The sequence below is a fragment of the Solanum lycopersicum genome, chromosome 1, assembly GCF_036512215.1.
Source record: "Solanum lycopersicum chromosome 1, SLM_r2.1".
Lineage (NCBI taxonomy): Eukaryota > Viridiplantae > Streptophyta > Magnoliopsida > Solanales > Solanaceae > Solanum > Solanum lycopersicum.
In genome coordinates this window covers 86,783,283-86,800,784 of record NC_090800.1, presented here as the reverse complement: position 1 = coordinate 86,800,784, position 17,502 = coordinate 86,783,283, and the positions used below count along the sequence as shown (strand labels likewise).

The 17,502-nt window shown below is 33.6% G+C and overlaps 2 protein-coding genes across 3 annotated transcripts; one reads left to right on the top strand and one right to left on the bottom strand.

Annotated features, from left to right (window-relative positions):
- Nucleotides 1-4,626: 4,626 nt before the first annotated feature.
- LOC101261460 (ATP-citrate synthase alpha chain protein 3) lies at nt 4,627-9,455 on the bottom strand. The gene is made up of 12 exons (XM_004230301.4): nt 8,915-9,455; nt 8,110-8,286; nt 7,868-8,029; nt 7,627-7,707; nt 7,203-7,254; nt 6,799-6,913; nt 6,571-6,652; nt 5,963-6,058; nt 5,725-5,826; nt 5,514-5,630; nt 5,307-5,423; nt 4,627-4,842 (listed from the first exon to the last, which is right to left on the bottom strand). Exons 1-12 carry the CDS (start codon nt 9,011-9,013, stop codon nt 4,771-4,773), a joined length of 1,272 nt encoding a protein of 423 aa, XP_004230349.1. The 5' UTR covers nt 9,014-9,455; the 3' UTR covers nt 4,627-4,770.
- Nucleotides 9,456-12,071: 2,616 nt separating this feature from the next.
- LOC101261165 (FACT complex subunit SPT16-like) lies at nt 12,072-17,237 on the top strand. 2 transcript variants are annotated; one of them, XM_004230300.5, is made up of 2 exons: nt 12,072-12,377; nt 13,881-17,237. In XM_004230300.5, the coding sequence occupies exon 2, from the start codon at nt 13,900-13,902 to the stop codon at nt 17,062-17,064; it is 3,165 nt and encodes a 1,054-aa protein (XP_004230348.1). In that variant the 5' UTR covers nt 12,072-12,377; nt 13,881-13,899; the 3' UTR covers nt 17,065-17,237. The 2 variants fall into 2 exon arrangements, with proteins under 2 accessions (XP_004230348.1, XP_010313805.1); XM_010315503.3 differs by having other exon boundaries at nt 12,077-12,338.
- Nucleotides 17,238-17,502: the final 265 nt, after the last annotated feature.

The window sequence follows — 17,502 nt, the reverse complement described above, 5'->3', positions numbered from 1 at the left end:
ATTTTTTCTTGATAATAATAATGTGTGTTAACATAGATTCTTCATTCTGCAATCACATAGATAGAGTATTTGTTTAATCTTCACACATTCAAGGACTAATTACAGTCTTTTTATGGATATATTTTGGATATTTAACTTTGAAAATAATATAATTACATAGGTAACACAGACGTTCAATAAGAAAAGGAAATATTACAACTCAATAGAGTTTGATGAAAGCAACCTAATGAACCAATTATGCCTATAAAATTGTGAATTCAAAACATATTTATACCTTTTATTGAAATTTTAGTAATTTTTCACATATACCCAGCCAATACTTTAAATACATTTTGGCTCTAATACAACACTACATTTTTTTGTTAATATTATTGAATTGTTTCGACTACCATGACGCCAGCCACATATACATATAATACTCTAGTAATTTTTTAAAAAACTTCAAAATTATATCAAATTAAAAAAATATTAATGCTGGGCGTATTTGTATATTTGACCGTGTCTGTTCAATCAACCTGCAGCTTTACACTAGTGGGTAATATTAACATTTTAGTTTAAATTAAGAGGTGGCTGAGAAACAATTTAATTTTTTAAGACAAATTAGGTGAATCTACTCCATTGACCTGAAATATGAAAGCCAGAGCTTATATCTTGTATACTCCTTTCGCTATTTTCTAATGGTCATGTTACACTTAAAAAAAAAAATCAATTTGACTATTTTTTAAGTTAAATTAAATTAAATTAATTTAATATTTTAAAAAAGAAAAATTATATATTCAAAAATTATATAAAAGTACTTAAATTTGTAAATTTTTTTGTATATCAATATGATGAAAAAACACATCATAAAATGTCAGTCAAAATTCTTATAATTTGACTATAAAAAAGAAAACTATGACAACTAAAGTAGACGGAACTAGGAGTGTTCATGAGACAATTCAGTCGGTTATTTTTATAAAATCATGTCATCTCCATTTTTCGGGTATTTTATAATATATAACCAAAATTAAAATTTTAAAATCATCTCAATCATATCATGTTTTCTTCAATGTCGGTATGGTTCAGTTAATTTCCATATTTTTTCTTTTACTTTGTAGTATCACCTTAAAATATATTATTATTAAAATATTTCTTTCGCAAGTATGTTCTTGAAGAAGCACTATGATTCTTCATAATAAAGTCAAGAGTGTAATATTTTGTTGTCATATTGTTTGATCTTATATATTTAATAAAAATGTTTGCATAGATTTCACCGTATTGTTTGATGAAGTATCTATATACTCTCTCCGTACACAATTGTTTGGCAGGTATATTAAAAATAGATGTCCAGACTAATTGTCAATTTAAACAATCATGAAATAATTAGTCGTCTTTTTCCAATTCTACCCTTAATATAATTACTCTATTTCGTTCGATTAAAAAATTACGTAGACTTTTGATATTCTTGTTATAGTAAGGTTGTATTAGTCAAATTACACCTTGTATTAGATTTTCTCAAGGAAAGTATATAATCTTACCCTGACAAACAATTTCGAAGGAGGGAGTATTATATTATCTTTTAATTTTAAATCCAATTAATTAAAGGATAATTAAAGAGTAAACTCAAAGTGGTCAAGTCACTGTCTAGAGGTCTAGAACCTAAATTATATTTATATTTACAAAAATATCATATAATAATTTATAGATTAATTTTTTAAACATATTGTTTATATTGAAAATATATTTATATATAAGGTAGTTATTTGGTTCGGTTTCATATTTTTTTAATTATAAATTAAAAGGACAATTTCATTTGTTCGAAATGGTTATACACTTAAATATAAATTTACTATTTTATTTTAAAAAATTATATAAATTGATCTGATTAAGTTCAGTGCATATAATTCTTTATATTCTTTTGACACGCCTAATAGTTAGCATCACAACAATAGGGAGAAAAGAGGAAACAAGAAAAAACATATTATTATTGATTATTTGACCACTCTGATCAGGGGCGGAGCCACCTTGGTACAAGGGGCTTCGGTAGAACCTCCTTCGATGGAAAATTATACTATTTATACATGGTTAAGATAATATTTTATGTATATATAGTAGATGTTGGACCCCCTCCGGCTACTCCGTATGTCTATTTCTACGAATTTTGAATCCACTTATTGAAAATCTCTGATACATGTATCATGAGTTAGATTAGGTGTGTTCTATTTCAGACACTGTATTCAAAACGTAATTAACATGTATTTAGAATATTCCAACTCGTTCGCCTCTCTTCCTCTCTTATTCCACTCCTCATTATATCTGTTTGAAAGTGTATCTGAGTTTCACAATTTCATATATTTGTATATTAAATATAAATATCATGTATCTTTATGTGTATCCAGAAGCAGTTTCATACGGAAAATTTGATTTCAACTTATTCCAGTACTATATCTGGTATCAAATATCTAATATATTTTGTATCGAATATTGATGTATTTGGAGCAAGCTCGAACAATGTATTTTTCAAATATATACACATATATACGGATAACAAATATGAACTGATACATTTATCAGTTATGTCTAAATTCATTGATTTTACTTGGTAAGATAGATAGATAGATTGCTAACGCGTACGTAATTTCAACAGCGACTGCTTCTTAGCAGATGGCTTAAGCTTTCAAATAGTTTTAATGTTTTGAAGTATTCTTAATTAATTAATTACTGCGAATTTGGGAAGTGGTCTCTATTTCAGCACATTATTTATAATCTTTTGATCTTTGAATCTAAGTTTGAAATTTAAATTTTTATCAAATAATGTGACCAAATTTACTCGTTAATTATGTTGTGTCTCAAACTCTCAACAGGCCTTTTTTTAATTTAAAAAGTTAAAACTTTGGTACAACGACTATTCATTTTCACCAAAACAATCTAACTTTCTTAAGAATCTATTTTTATTGCTATGTTTCACCTTTATATAATAATATTTTATATATACATATAACAAGGGTGACGTTTATTATATCGGGAGTGATTTATGAAATTACCTTTCTATAATAATTATATTCAAATATTGATTTTGTAATAATATTTTGTGATTAAGATCTATATCTACACTATATATAAACATATTCATGGTATTTATCACTAATGTCATACGCAGTAGATTCCAAAGTAGATCGATAAAATTGTACTTTATTATATAGTAAAAATTAAGGATGTATTTATCATTTGGCTCTAAATAATAAACTATAGTTTTCTCTTAATATTGTTGAATTATTTTGACTACGCCGGAACACCTATAAAAACCAATAACAATTTTAAAAAAATAATCAAGAAAGTCAATTAGTATTATTGTAATTTTTATATTTCTGACCGTGAGTTTGGTATATAAAATAACAGGAAACATGCATGATTTAGTATTAGCCAACAGGCTGTTCGATCAAGAAATTGACCTGCAGAATGGCTAAAATTTTAATCGTACTAAAAACCAAACGGTGACGTGAGCAATTCCAATTACTCCTATTTATTTATTTATTTATTTGAAACTGTTTATAAGTGTTTTGATTTTGTAATATTTGTAAAAAAATTCAAGATAGTCAATGATTACTAATTTGTTGTTCGTTGCAATATTTGTATTTAATATTTTAGTTTGAATCAAATGGTCACGTCGGAGATCACAATATAGGTGTTCTGATTTTGGAGTCTTATGATAAAGAATATTTTGTTAGATATCAAAATTTTATGGAATTCACAAAGAAATTTTGAATATTCGTAAAGTCATTATGAATATATTTAATATTGTCTTTCTCAAATAAATACATAGAACATTTCATAAATATCGAAATATTCATAACTCCAACTCTTCTAATCTTATTGCAAATCAAATACTTCAAGAAAATCTATTCAAATAAATCCCAAGAAAATCCAAATCACCTTATTGATACTTGGACATTTAACTTTGAAAAAGAATAATATATGCACTCAATAAAAACTATATAGGAAAAGAAAATATGCAACGGAGCATCATTATTTATAAAACTTAGAAGACCAAATTAAACTTGTAAAAAAGTAACAAATAAATGTGATAACTAGACATGAATTAAATAAATGAATCGTACGAAGTAACACGGTGATTATATTAGGCAGAGGTGGGATTGGTGGTTTCTTGGTTAGGTGGTTGTGGCGGTTCCACTTGCAGTTGCTCGACAAACACATGCAAAGGCCCTGACACTGCCGTCGAATTTGGAACCCTATTAAATGCAATTATTACTCTCGTGAACTTCCATGGCGAAGACGAAAAATCCAAATTTACCGTCCAGACGTACGTAGTCATTTTTAAATTTATAAAGCCACAAGATTTATGAAACACAGGACCCTATTTATAATAATACTAACACAATCAAATTTGGTTGGTTAGTGCTAGAAATTCTATTCCAATACGAATTGGACAAATAAATTCTAACTAAATCCTATACAACTTAGGTTTCGTTATTTATTTCTACTTTTACGCCTTTTTGATATATATATTTTATTTTTTTTTGGAATACTTCTAAATACGTATTACTCTATTACACACAAATTTTTTTTGCTAATTTCAGGAATGTGTTTTGCTGGATGGAACACACGCATCTGTTCTCGTACAGTTAGTTTCCAGGTAAAACAAAAGGATCTCAAATTATTCTTTAAAGGTCCCATTTGTAACAAAACAATATCAGAAGGCAAATTAAATATCCAACAAAGTTTCTTCTTAATTGCAAGAATGTAACACAAGTCTTCTTTCTCATTTGGCACTTATGCTTCAGACATAATGCAATCAATTGCCCCTTTACAAATTCCCGTCATTGTAGCCTCTGGTCCATAAACCTGCAATAGCAGAATCGACACAAATTTTATACCTTATCTCTTACTTTCGTTGAATATGAAAACTTAGGAAGTAGGGTGTATTAATAACAATACTGGTAACAGCATCTTTGGAAGTCCATGTTCCTATATTCTAACTGGAACCTGTTGTAGTCTTGATGTCTGACCTCAAACGATCCTCAGACATCTATGAAGATGGACCAAGCTACTTATGAATGTAATTACGAGTAACATCACCATGGTCGGGCTAATTGATTTAGTTGGGAAGATGTAACTAAAAAAACAGAATGCCTAGGATCAAGTAAAAGCAAATTCTGATCTACAACATCCCTTCATCTGTGGCATGTGTGGTTAGTATCTATGTTACCTCCAAAAATGTCAAAGGATTACGTACTATAATTGAAATTCAGGGACTGTAGTCACTGTATCACTTAGGAATAAGAATTTCGCCAAGTGATATTTCATACCTCAAGGGGAACTCCAAGTTCCTCTCCTAGGGCGCGCATTTTTGCTAGACCAGTCTGATAATTTGGACCACCTCTTCGTACATAGATATGCATTCTAGCCGCTTTTAGCTTGGCTTCCTGTTCGGATTCAAAGGAAAAACATTATTTACTGCCTCTTATCTATAGAAAAAGTAAAAAACTTTGTGTAAAAAATAGCACACAGCCAACCTTCTCCCTGAGAGCCCGAATAATCCCATTGAAAGTAGCAGCTACATCAGTGAAGTTGGCAATACCACCTCCAACAATCAGAGCTCTCTTACGCCCATCAGGATTTGCAGTAGCACACTTTAAAAACATCAAATCAAACGCTGGTTAAGTTAAAATAGGACAAACACTACATGAGCATATTGACCAGGAGAGAGAACAGTCAAGTTCATACATCTAGAACTACTCGAGCATATTGCAGAACCTCCTCTTCATTTGGAGCTCCACTATACTCGGCATAGTTACCAAGCTCAGAGGCATAACCTAAATCCCCTACCTGGTTAAGACATCAAAAACAGAGAATATAAGCAGTAAGCTATTAGTGTTGACATTTCATGCAGGAGGAATAATGACAAGATAGAAAATATCTCCTTGCATCAAGTTGTTGCATCACAAGTTCTGAATATACTTACTGTATCAGCATATATAACGCTTGCACCACCTCCAGCCACCATTGTCCAGATACGACCTTTTGGGTTCAAAACTGTAAATTTTAAAGAGGCACTAGTCTGCAAGATGTCAAGACAAGACAGAATTAACAGAAAAGCTGCAGATATTATACTCCAATTCCAGTAGAGCAAGTATCACCAGAAAGTTTGGCAGGAATGATAGCCAGCCACCATAGCTCAAGGATAAATCTTTTTAACCTTCAGAAGCATTCAAGACTTAAAAAAATTTCAAACAGCATTTCAAAAAAGATGATTTCCCAAACCCTAACCACCCCCAAGCCCTCAAGTCTGTATGGCACCACGGCTTCAGCACAGAATAAATGGTGAACAATGTAAATTATCACTAAAAAACCATTCAATGCTGTTTAAAGGCACGATTTTCTTGGATATAATGGATCTCTAAAGCAATGCATAAAGTTCCTCCAGTAGTTCAGTATCCATAACAGTTCATGACTGAAAATCCAAGATAAAATTTCTTCTCTAACAAAATAGTTTCTACAAGAATAAACAAGTAAATCTGATAACTCAGGCAACAAAAACGCCCTTAGATAAAGACAAATAACTGAACTTACTTTCTCATCCAAAGAGTGAATGAAGCTTTCGGTAGGGCTCAAAACTCTTCCAAAAGGCAGAGGAAACTCGATGCTTCCCCACCTGACAAGTCACAGAGGATGATACAATAGCAAACTGTTTAATAAATCTGGAAATACACACACTGTTTTCAGACTCTCCCAAGAGAGAGAAAAAAAGAAGCAAGAATAGGCACTTCAACATGCGGAAAAGAAGTGAGAATCACATACTTCTTAAAATTTTTGAAGGCTGCTGTGTCATCCAACTCTCCTCTCATATCCAATGGGTAAGGCTCTCCATTTACAAGCGTAAATGGGTTCATCTCTATGAAACTAAAATCGAGATCTGGGATCAAAGACAAAGCGACAGAGTTGCATAATCAATGAAATAATATTTGAGAATAATGATGTGAAAATATGAAAAAACTAGCTTCTAAGAACAGGTCAATGTTTAACATAAACCAACAGAAAGTTTATTTTCATCTTCATCTGCTTATATAACAATAAACTTAATTATGTTTTCCACGTATAGTCACTGGCAATTATCTAAAAGATAGCACCAAAAGATAAAAGAAAAAGAGAAAAATAACATAAATGCATGCTAGAAAGATGTATCACCGTAAAGCATGGCATACCTTGAAACACATCAAAAACACCCATAAGGAAATTGCCAATCTTTCCCCGTACCTGAGTCAACCAGAAACTTAGGTTAAGTATCATGATGGTTGTTGAGATGTTAGTAGTCAAGTGCCTTAATCTTCGAAGTCAGAATATTTATCAACACAAAGGTGAAAGTCCAGCAATAAGTAGACCAATATATATAAACTAGATCAAATATCGAAAATAGCTACACAATAATACAACATAAAACAATAATCCTTAAGAATTGCCAGCAATACACAATATGATAACACACTTTTTTTAAGTGTCTGTTATCCAAGACCTTGCTCTTAGAAAACCATTCCAACTATTATGACTGACAGATCATGCTGGCTTGATCGAGACTGATGACTAAAAGGAAAGTAGAAGCATAAAACAAAAACAAAAATTTCAGATCACCTCCAAGGGCAGAGTAGCAATCAGTGGAGCACACGCCTCTAGGGTCATAGGTTTCTCCGTTGGAAGGAATATTGTCTTGACCTTTATGTTACATAAACAAATAAAATCTTGTTATTACAGGGGAAAAAATTATAACTTGACTTTCTAGAATTTACCAGAATAACTAGAGTTAACCAGTTTTGTCTAAACAAATAGTTGTTAGAGGAGGAAACAACAGTTAAAACTTTTTGAACCAACTAACCTTGTCCCAGTTCTCTTCAATCTCAATGCCTCCACATTCTGAAAAGCTAATTGTGCAGCCCAACCTTTCAGAGACTATGGAAAGGTAATATTCTTGGTCATGGGGAACAAATGGTTCAACAATAAATGTTGTTATAGGTGCCTTGCAGCCACCCATTTCAACCTAGAAACAAATTCACATGTAAGATGACTATAACACATAAGAAGCAGTAAAAGATTCAAAATACTTGGCCCTCTGCTCACCTCCACACCAAGTCGTGTTTTTACAAACTCAGCAACTCCTGCTAGATCCAGATTCAAAGCTACCAAGCCACTCTTTCCACGCTTTCCAAACAGCATGTCTGGTTTTACAACCAGCTTTGTCGATGAAAGCCATGGTTCTTTGTTTGTTAACTCAGTAAAATCTGTAGATTCTGTCACCTACCAAAAACCAAATAAACATGAGAACTCTGGCGAGAAAAAATAAATGGAAATGACGACAAATAATGTCAGATAGTCCAAATGATCACCTTGATAATAATTTACGTAACCAAATATCAGTATTTTATGTAGAGTATTTTCCATCTTACCAAACGCGGATGCACGCCAAGCTTCTTTCAGTTTGTAACGTACATCTCATTTTTATTAAAGGACTCTATAGTAGCTTAAAAAGGTGCTTTCCAAGTAAATCTACAATAGGTAGATAACTAATCTTACAACACACGATTGTCCACTCAACAAGAGCTTTCCACAAACAAAAGAATCATTCTTTGCAATTGGAAAATACATCATGACCTCTACAGAACTTCATCATAACAACGAAGCAATCATTCAACTCTAACATTTGGAATAACAAAAATAGGGAATAAGGAAGTAGTGAGGAACAAAGGGAAGTAGGATTCGAACTGAACTGATCAAACAACAAACACCCAGATAAGAAAAAGACGCATAGATCTAAAACCACTAGCAAAAGATCATCAAAAGTACACCTCATAACCGAAATTCCATTACAATTCGACAGCAACAGTTCAATAACTTAAGTTCTTTAAAACAAAAAAAAGGAATTCACTTGAGCAGAGCAGATCTGAAGATCAATGCCAGCAAGGCGTTTCAAATGCTCCCTTAGAAGCCTCTTTGAATCATACTCTCTGATCTTCTTCCTCGCCATATTACTCTGTTTTTCTTACAATCCAAACGAACGACAACTCTCTCTCTCTTAAACAATTATACAAACAGTTGGTGGGTATGCAATTGATTACAAAAAACGAAGATCTAGAACTATGAAATTTATGGAATTATCTTAAGGTAGAAGAATTGTGGGTATTCACCAACCAGGCAACAACTGGTGAGTGAGATGAATGAGCTGAGGTGGGGGTGGGGACAGGGGAGTAGGTAGTTGGGCGTTTTTAACAAGGGAAGATACTGTATTGGGAAGAATAATGATGCTGCCTGATTTTCATAATCCAACTATTTTTCCTTGATAATGTTATTAGCGCCCCTAAACTTTGTTTATCTGTTCATGCGCCTTATATTAATTAAAAATCATATCATTATCCTAAAATTATATCCGTTTATGTTTTTATTTGTTCGTCTGATTTTCACTTTATCATAGAAAGTAACAAGTTTTTGGAAACTAAAGATATATAGTAAATATTAAAATATTATTTAATTATATATTTTTTAATATATCATGTGAAAAAAATTATTAAAAAATAAATTTAAAACGTATCTAGAAAATGAAATAAATAAATTAAAATGGAAAGAATATCACCTCTTTTTTATCAATATTGAAGCTTTTTTGGTAATGACTATCGCTAAGATTTGAATTTATTAATATTACTAAAAACTATTTTGATTCATGTCCAAAAGTGATCCGGATTTATATACAAACAACAAAAAATCTTGAAAAAAAAGGAAAGTAGTCTAAAATTGATGTCGAGGAACACTCCTCCGTCCAGTTTTCTCATTGTCGTTCCTCCAAACTAACCCCAAATTCGTATGTTGTTGAGCTTGAGCGAATTACACCTCTACATTTAACCTTTCAATGAATGCCATGGAATCAACCTCCTTAAAGACTTCTTCAGGTCAAAATGGATTCAAACAACATACCTAGGAGCTTGAAGCTACGATACGACAATCTTCATCAAAAATCATCCTCTACGCAGAATGAGTCCCGAAAAATGATATCACTATAAAGAGATTCATTTTCAAGAGGTATTTCCGACACAGCTGTCTCTTAGGTGTTATGAGAAGTATATGTGTGAATCCGATTAGTTATTACTTATCTCTTATGGTTGCATTTGCTTTCAATTCACGTCGACTTATCACTTTTGATCCTTAATTCCTTGTTTATGTATTGAATCTTTTGTTTTGTATCTTCTTAATTTGTATATTTGGGATTTTTCCTTGTTCTGTTACTAAGATTTTCCTTGCTAGTTGGTACCTTTAAAATGAACATTGTAGTAGCTAAGTAATAGGTCAATCTATTTTCCTTACATATGTGAACCACCTTCATTACCAAAAAATAAAAATAATAATAATTTAAAAGGCAAACCTTTCTCCCTCAAATACATGATTTTATCAGTCTTGTGATTTTTCCAACTCATTAATTCCCAAGTGTTACCAATACAGAATTTACATGTAGCAATAGGCATTCACTACGGCTTTTCTCTTTCATCAAATCTTTATTTTCGGCCTAGATTTAAAGTTATGTGATTACTCACTTCTTTCGGTAAGTTCACACGTAGCAAATAGTTATTTTATCACTTCACAATTATAATTATAAAGTGTTGTACCTTCTCTAATTGACAATAATCATGGTTAATGGGCAAGTAATAGTGCAGTACCCTCAATTGTGTTCAATTATCGAACTAAACACTACACTTATCATTTTGGGGTTCCAACCAAATCTCCTGATTCATGAAATCTCTAACTTGTAGCATAAGTTTCCATACGTGAGAGCCCTCTCTCATTCTACCACTTGCGGCCTATGTCTTTTGCGGTACTTGTTCCGCATAAAGTTAGACCACAATGTGTTAGGTTGATCTAAGATCCCATCATAATTCAGTAATGAATGTTTTCGAAACATCAGATAGAGATCTAAAATCAAAATCTTGTCTTTTACTTTACATTCCAAACAATTAAGCGTTTAGCCCTTGCTTTTTCCTTAAAATTCCATAGAAATTTAGCAAAAATCCTATGTATATCATGTATAACACATTTACGACTAATATAATGTTCTTTGTGATTTAAAAATTATCTATATTAGATATATTTTATAAGTAGGGGTAATTAAATTGAAAAATCAAATCAAGTTGAATTTTAATTTTGACTGATGTTTTGGATTTCTGGTTTAATTTTGAATTTATAATTTATTTTGTTTGCTTTGATTTAGAATTTACAAAATTGAAAATTGAAAAATCAAAAAATAAATTATATATATGTGTGTTTAGAATTAAGTTGGAGTTAAACATTTTGTCCCTTTTTAGTTATGAATTAGTTTATTTTTTATGTTTTGACATCTATAATTAATATTATTTGTAAGTATTGTATTTTACATTTTTACTTGTGATTTATATTAAAAGTATATTTAAGAAATTTAAATTGCAAACATAACTTTGTTATGCTTCTAATTATTAATATAACCGATTAATCGAAGTGAAAAAATCCAAACTAAATTTATTTTGGTTCAAATCAAGTTACACTTCTTCAAATCTAAAAATCTAAACTGAATAATACAAAACCAAACTGAAAAAACCAAATGCACACCCCTAATAATATGTATAAAAATTCATTAATTAATTATTAAATATAAATTTAATTTTCCACACTCTTAACCTAATTATTATTATTTTTAATTTAATTTATGACTCTGCCTCTGATTTGGATAGTGAGATTGCTGGTGTTGATTTTGGTGGGAAACGAGCATTTACGTTCCCGCCATTTTTGTTAAAAAGAATGAGATAAACGGCGTCGTTTATTATGTGCCACGTAACGCAGCACTTCAATTGACAGCTCACTCCTCTCGCTGCCTCAAATCAAAGTACTAATTTACCCTTCGCAATACATAATCCCAACTTTGAATCCCTACAAGTAATAGGTATGATCAGGGAGAGGTTTGTCATTACACATACACTATAAATGGGCAATTGGTGTAATTTATCGTAAATACAAGACCCTTTTCATATCACTCCAGGGATATAAATACCAAATTCTCAGTCTCGTCCATTTTCAAATCAGTCATTCGCTCCCATTCTCTTGAAAAAATTCCTCTTTTCCTCGCTCCGTTTTCTCTCAATTTCTTCCTTAGAAATTCGAGTTTTCTCTTTATTGTTCATAGATTTTTCGAGATCTCCTTTCCTTTTACTTCGATTTTCAACTTTTTAGTTCAATGTTTGATCTGTTTTTCAGTGTTCACTTGAACAATTTTCATGTTTATGAAATATAGTATTCGAAACCCTTGACCCGACTCATTGCGCGGCGCACTACTCCCAGTTGAGTTTCGAAACCCTAATAGGGGCATTGATAAGGATGTGAGTTTTTTTTCCTTTTTTGTTTGCTTTTTTAATTTGAGCATGTTTAGTTTTTGCATGTGACTTCCGAAACACTTATTTCGGGTTGGAATGAGGTTTTTTACTGGGTAGGGTTTTTTATGGGGCTTTGTCAAATGGAATGTATTGAGGAGATCTGTTACCTTTTCATGTTCGTTCGTCTGTAAGCATTTGTTACTTTTGATTAATTGCTAACTCATATTTTTTGATGTTGGAGTCTAACATTGTGGTTGGTGGTGATTTCTGTGGGAAGTTTTCGACTTTGTCTTGAAGCATGTGTTAAACCCTAAATTGGGGCTGCCACTGGAGGTTGTGTTTTTGGTGGGGTTAGATTTCTGTTCCGACCCCATCTTGTTTTTGGACTGAGGTTTAGTTGTTGTTCGTTATATTTTTGTTATCTTTGTTTCTGAAAGCTTATTATATTATGCTTATGCAGTAGCTTTGGTGAAGCACTTGGTGTGTAGGGGATAAGAATGTTTTCTGAGTTCTGCATTGTTTTACTACTTGGTTTTTGTAAGGGCCAAGTTCATTAGGATTTGGGATATTCAGGTGATACCATAATCTGTATCAAGTTTTTGACATTTAATTGTTTGATATGTCTCTGTGTGAGATATAGCCCTTATTCTTGTCCAGACCATTAAATATTGGTTGAAGTTGGAATTTGGTGGTGTTTCTCAAATTTTGGGAAAATATAATCAAGAAACAAGTATACTGTGTTCAACCTTTTTTCTAAATCAGGTGAAGGATTATGTATGCCGTGTGTATCAACTTCACAACAAGTGAAAAAAATGAAACATGCAAATTGTGTATCAATTAGTCTTATGAGTTGTTGATGATTGTGTGGTGGGTCTAATGTTGTTTTTATCAGGAAGATGTGCATCAAGCAGTTAATATGTGCTTTCTTGGAAATTAAAATTTTCAGAAAATCATGGATTATGGTGGCTATCATAGTAATTTAACATTCTTCTTTCCATATATTTTTGTCCATATCAAAGTTATTGTATATTTTAACGAGTCTCTTCATATCTTGTTATTTTAGTTTATCATAATGTGAAGGGCTGTGCATGACAGTTCATCAATTGACTTCTTTTGTCGCATCCATAACAATGTAGAGTAGTACATATTTTGTGGATTCTTTTGCACAATGGGGCAGTATTCTTTACGTGTTCTCTTTTATCTGCAAATACATGTTTAAATTCTTTTTGTAGTGCCCAACTGATTACTGATTCAGTGCTTGCCAAAAATTTGGGAGATCTTGGGTTCTGGTGAATGATAAGATCTCAAATATATAACTATGAAAATACCTTGAGATTGCTATGAATTTCAAGCTTTATGAAATTCCAAAGGAATGATACTTCAAACAATGCTTACTCATTTTATAGATTATTGGAATTTGTATGGAGGGTCTCTTAAGATTGCATTTCCCCCCCTTCTCCCATTTTTTAAAAATTTTGATTTGTGTAATTTTTGTGTTTTCTTGTCCAGATCATCAACAAGTAGCTGTATGATGCCACCAGAACAAAGAACAGGAAATGGCCCTCCTGCAAATGGGAATGCAACAGGCAGAAATGCTTACACAATTGACTTGCCTACTTTTAGTAAGCGACTGAAGGACTTGTATTCACACTGGCGTGAACATAAAGATGAGTTTTGGGGTTCTTCTGATGTCCTTGCTATAGCTACTCCACCACCTTCAGAGGATTTAAGATACTTGAAATCCTCGGCTGTAAATGTATGGTTACTTGGCTATGAGTTCCCTGAGACTATAATGGTCTTTGGGAACAAGCAGATACATTTTCTGTGTAGCCAAAAGAAAGCTTCATTGCTGGATGTTGTGAAATTGACTGCTAAAGAGGCTGTGGGAGTGGAAGTAGTCACACATGTGAAGACCAAAGGTGAGGACGGGACTTCTAAAATGGACAAGGTGCTCCATGCTATTCATGTGCAGTCAATATCAGATGCTTATGATACTCCTGTTATTGGATATATTGCACGAGAAGGCCCTGAAGGAAAGCTCTTGGAGGCATGGACTAAGAAGATAAAAGATTCTGGCCTTAAGCTTAATGATATAACAAGTGGACTTTCTGACCTTTTTGCTGTGAAGGACCAAAATGAGCTTGTTAATGTGAAGAAAGCTGCACATCTGACTGCTTCTGCTATGAAGAACTTTGTTGTTCCAAAGCTTGAGAAAGTAATTGATGAGGAGAAGAAAGTAACACATTCCTCATTGATGGATGACACAGAAAAGGCTATTTTAGAGCCTGCTAAAGTCAAGGTGAAGCTGAAAGCTGAGAATGTTGATATATGTTACCCTCCAATCTTCCAGAGTGGTGGTGTTTTTGATCTTAGACCTAGTGCTACAAGCAACGATGATGGCTTATATTATGAATCTGCCAGTGCCATCATATGTGCAATTGGTTCACGATACAGCAGCTACTGTTCAAATCTTGCCAGAACGTTTCTAATTGATTCCACTCAGATGCAGACCAAGGCTTATGAAGTGCTTCTTAAGGCCCAGGAGGTGGCAATAGATGCACTGAAGCCTGGTAACAAGGTTAGTGATGTTTATCAAGCAGCTCTTGCTGTGGTTGATAGGGATGCTCCTGAATTGGTGAACAACCTGACAAAATCTGCTGGGACAGGGATTGGTCTTGAGTTTCGAGAGTCAGGGTTGATCCTTAATGCTAAGAATGATAAACTGTTGAGATCGGGAATGGTTTTCAATGTGTCACTTGGTTTCCACAATCTGCAGAACGAGACCAACAAAGTAAAGAGCCGGAATTTTTCACTCTTGCTAGCAGATACCGTGATAGTCACAAAGGATGGTCGTGATGTGATCACCCATTTGAGCTCCAAAGCTTTGAAGGATGTGGCCTATTCCTTCAATGAAGATGATGAAGAAGAGGAGCCACAAATGAAACCAGAGTCCAATGGTAGGGATACCCTGTATTCCAAGGCAACACTTAGGTCTGACAATCATGAGATTTCAAGAGAAGAGAAACGAAAGTTGCACCAGGAAGAACTTGCCCGTCAGAAGAATGAAGAGACTGCTCGACGTCTTGCTGGTGAAGAAACATTAACTGGGAATAACAGGAGTGCTAAGACTTCGACTGACGTTGTTGCCTATAAGAATGTCAATGACCTACCACCACCCAGAGAGATGATTATTCAGGTTGACCAAAAGAATGAGGCCATCCTTTTACCAATATATGGTAATATGGTTCCTTTCCATGTGGCTACTGTTAAGACTGTTTCAAGCCAACAGGACTACATCCGAATCATATTTAATGTTCCTGGTGCCCCTTTCTCACCTATTGATGTGAAGAATCAAGGTGCCATCTACCTAAAAGAAGTTTCATTTCGCTCGAAGGATCATAGGCACATAAGTGAAATGGTCCAGATGATTAAAACACTTAGACGTAATTATATGTCAAGGGAGTCTGAGAGAGCTGAAAGAGCAACTTTAGTGACTCAGGAAAAACTTGTCCTTGCAGGGAATAAATTCAAGCCAGTTAGGCTACCTGACTTATGGATCCGTCCCACATTTGGTGGTCGTGCACGAAAGCTTGCTGGTACACTGGAAGCTCATGCTAATGGTTTCAGGTATTCAACCACAAGACAAGATGAACGTGTTGACATCTTGTATGGTAATATCAAGCATGTGTTCTTCCAACCAGCAGAGAAGGAGATGGTTACCCTCCTTCACTTTCATCTGCACAACCACATAATGGTGGGGAAAAAAAAGACCAAGGATGTGCAGTTCTATGTTGAGGTAATGGATGTGGTCCAAACGCTTGGAGGTGGAAAGAGGTCTGCATATGATCCAGATGAGATTGAGGAAGAACAGAGGGAAAGAGATCGAAAGAACAAAATCAACATGGACTTCCAGAGTTTTGTGAACCGGGTGAATGATATTTGGAGCCAGCCTCAGTTTAAGGGATTCGACCTGGAGTTTGATCAACCTCTGAGAGAACTTGGGTTCCACGGTGTTCCTTATAAATCATCAGCTTTCATTGTACCAACCTCCAGCTGTTTGGTTGAGCTGGTAGAGACTCCATTCCTTGTGATAACCCTAAGTGAGATTGAGATTGTTAACTTGGAGAGAGTTGGATTTGGGCAGAAGAACTGTGATATGGCAATTGTTTTCAAGGACTTCAAGCGTGACGTCATGCGGATTGATTCAATCCCTATTTCATCCCTTGATGGCATCAAGGAATGGCTTGACACAACTGACATCAAGTATTATGAGAGCAAGGTGAATCTGAATTGGCGTCAAGTACTGAAGACCATAACAGATGAACCACAGAAGTTTATTGATGATGGTGGTTGGGAATTCTTAAACTTGGAAGGTACTGATTCATCATCTGGAGATTCAGAGTCAGACCAAGGTTATGAACCTTCAGATGCTGAACCTGAGTCAGACTCTGATGATGATGAGTCTGATAGTGAATCTCTGGTGGACTCTGAAGATGATGAAGAAGAGGATGATGATGAAGATTCAGAGGAAGAAAAAGGTAAAACATGGGAAGAGCTGGAGAAAGAAGCAAGCTATGCAGACAGGGAAATTAATGAATCAGATAGCGAGGATGAGAAGAGGAAGAAGAAGAACTTTGGCAAGTCACGAGCTGCTCCTACTTCTGCTGCCAGAAAACGAATGAAGTTCAGGTAGATGGGTTAGTTAGAAGGGCGTTTCTTTAATGTTCCTTTATGGATGCAAAGACCTATTATGTTTCTGTTTCTCTTTTTGCTGGTTTTTGTTCTAATTAGGTGGTAGTTTTGATCTTATTGTAAATTACTAGCCTCAGATATATGGAAACATATTTCTAGTGTTTTTATCTGTTATGCCAGTGAGAAAACCTGCCATATTGTTTTCAGTGAGTAGCATATATTTGGCAAATTTTCTTGAGAAGCATATCATATAGGAAATGCATTGCTAGCTATATAAACCTTTAATTTTTTTTTAGTTTGTCATTCTTTGACAGATGTTTGAGGCTTCTCAGTGGGGTGTCATCCAACTACGAGAAGGAAAAAAACTAAAAAAAAACGTTAATGATTTTGAATACATCTTCTCATTTGTATTTGTTGCTCCTAGTTGTGGAAGTAGCTT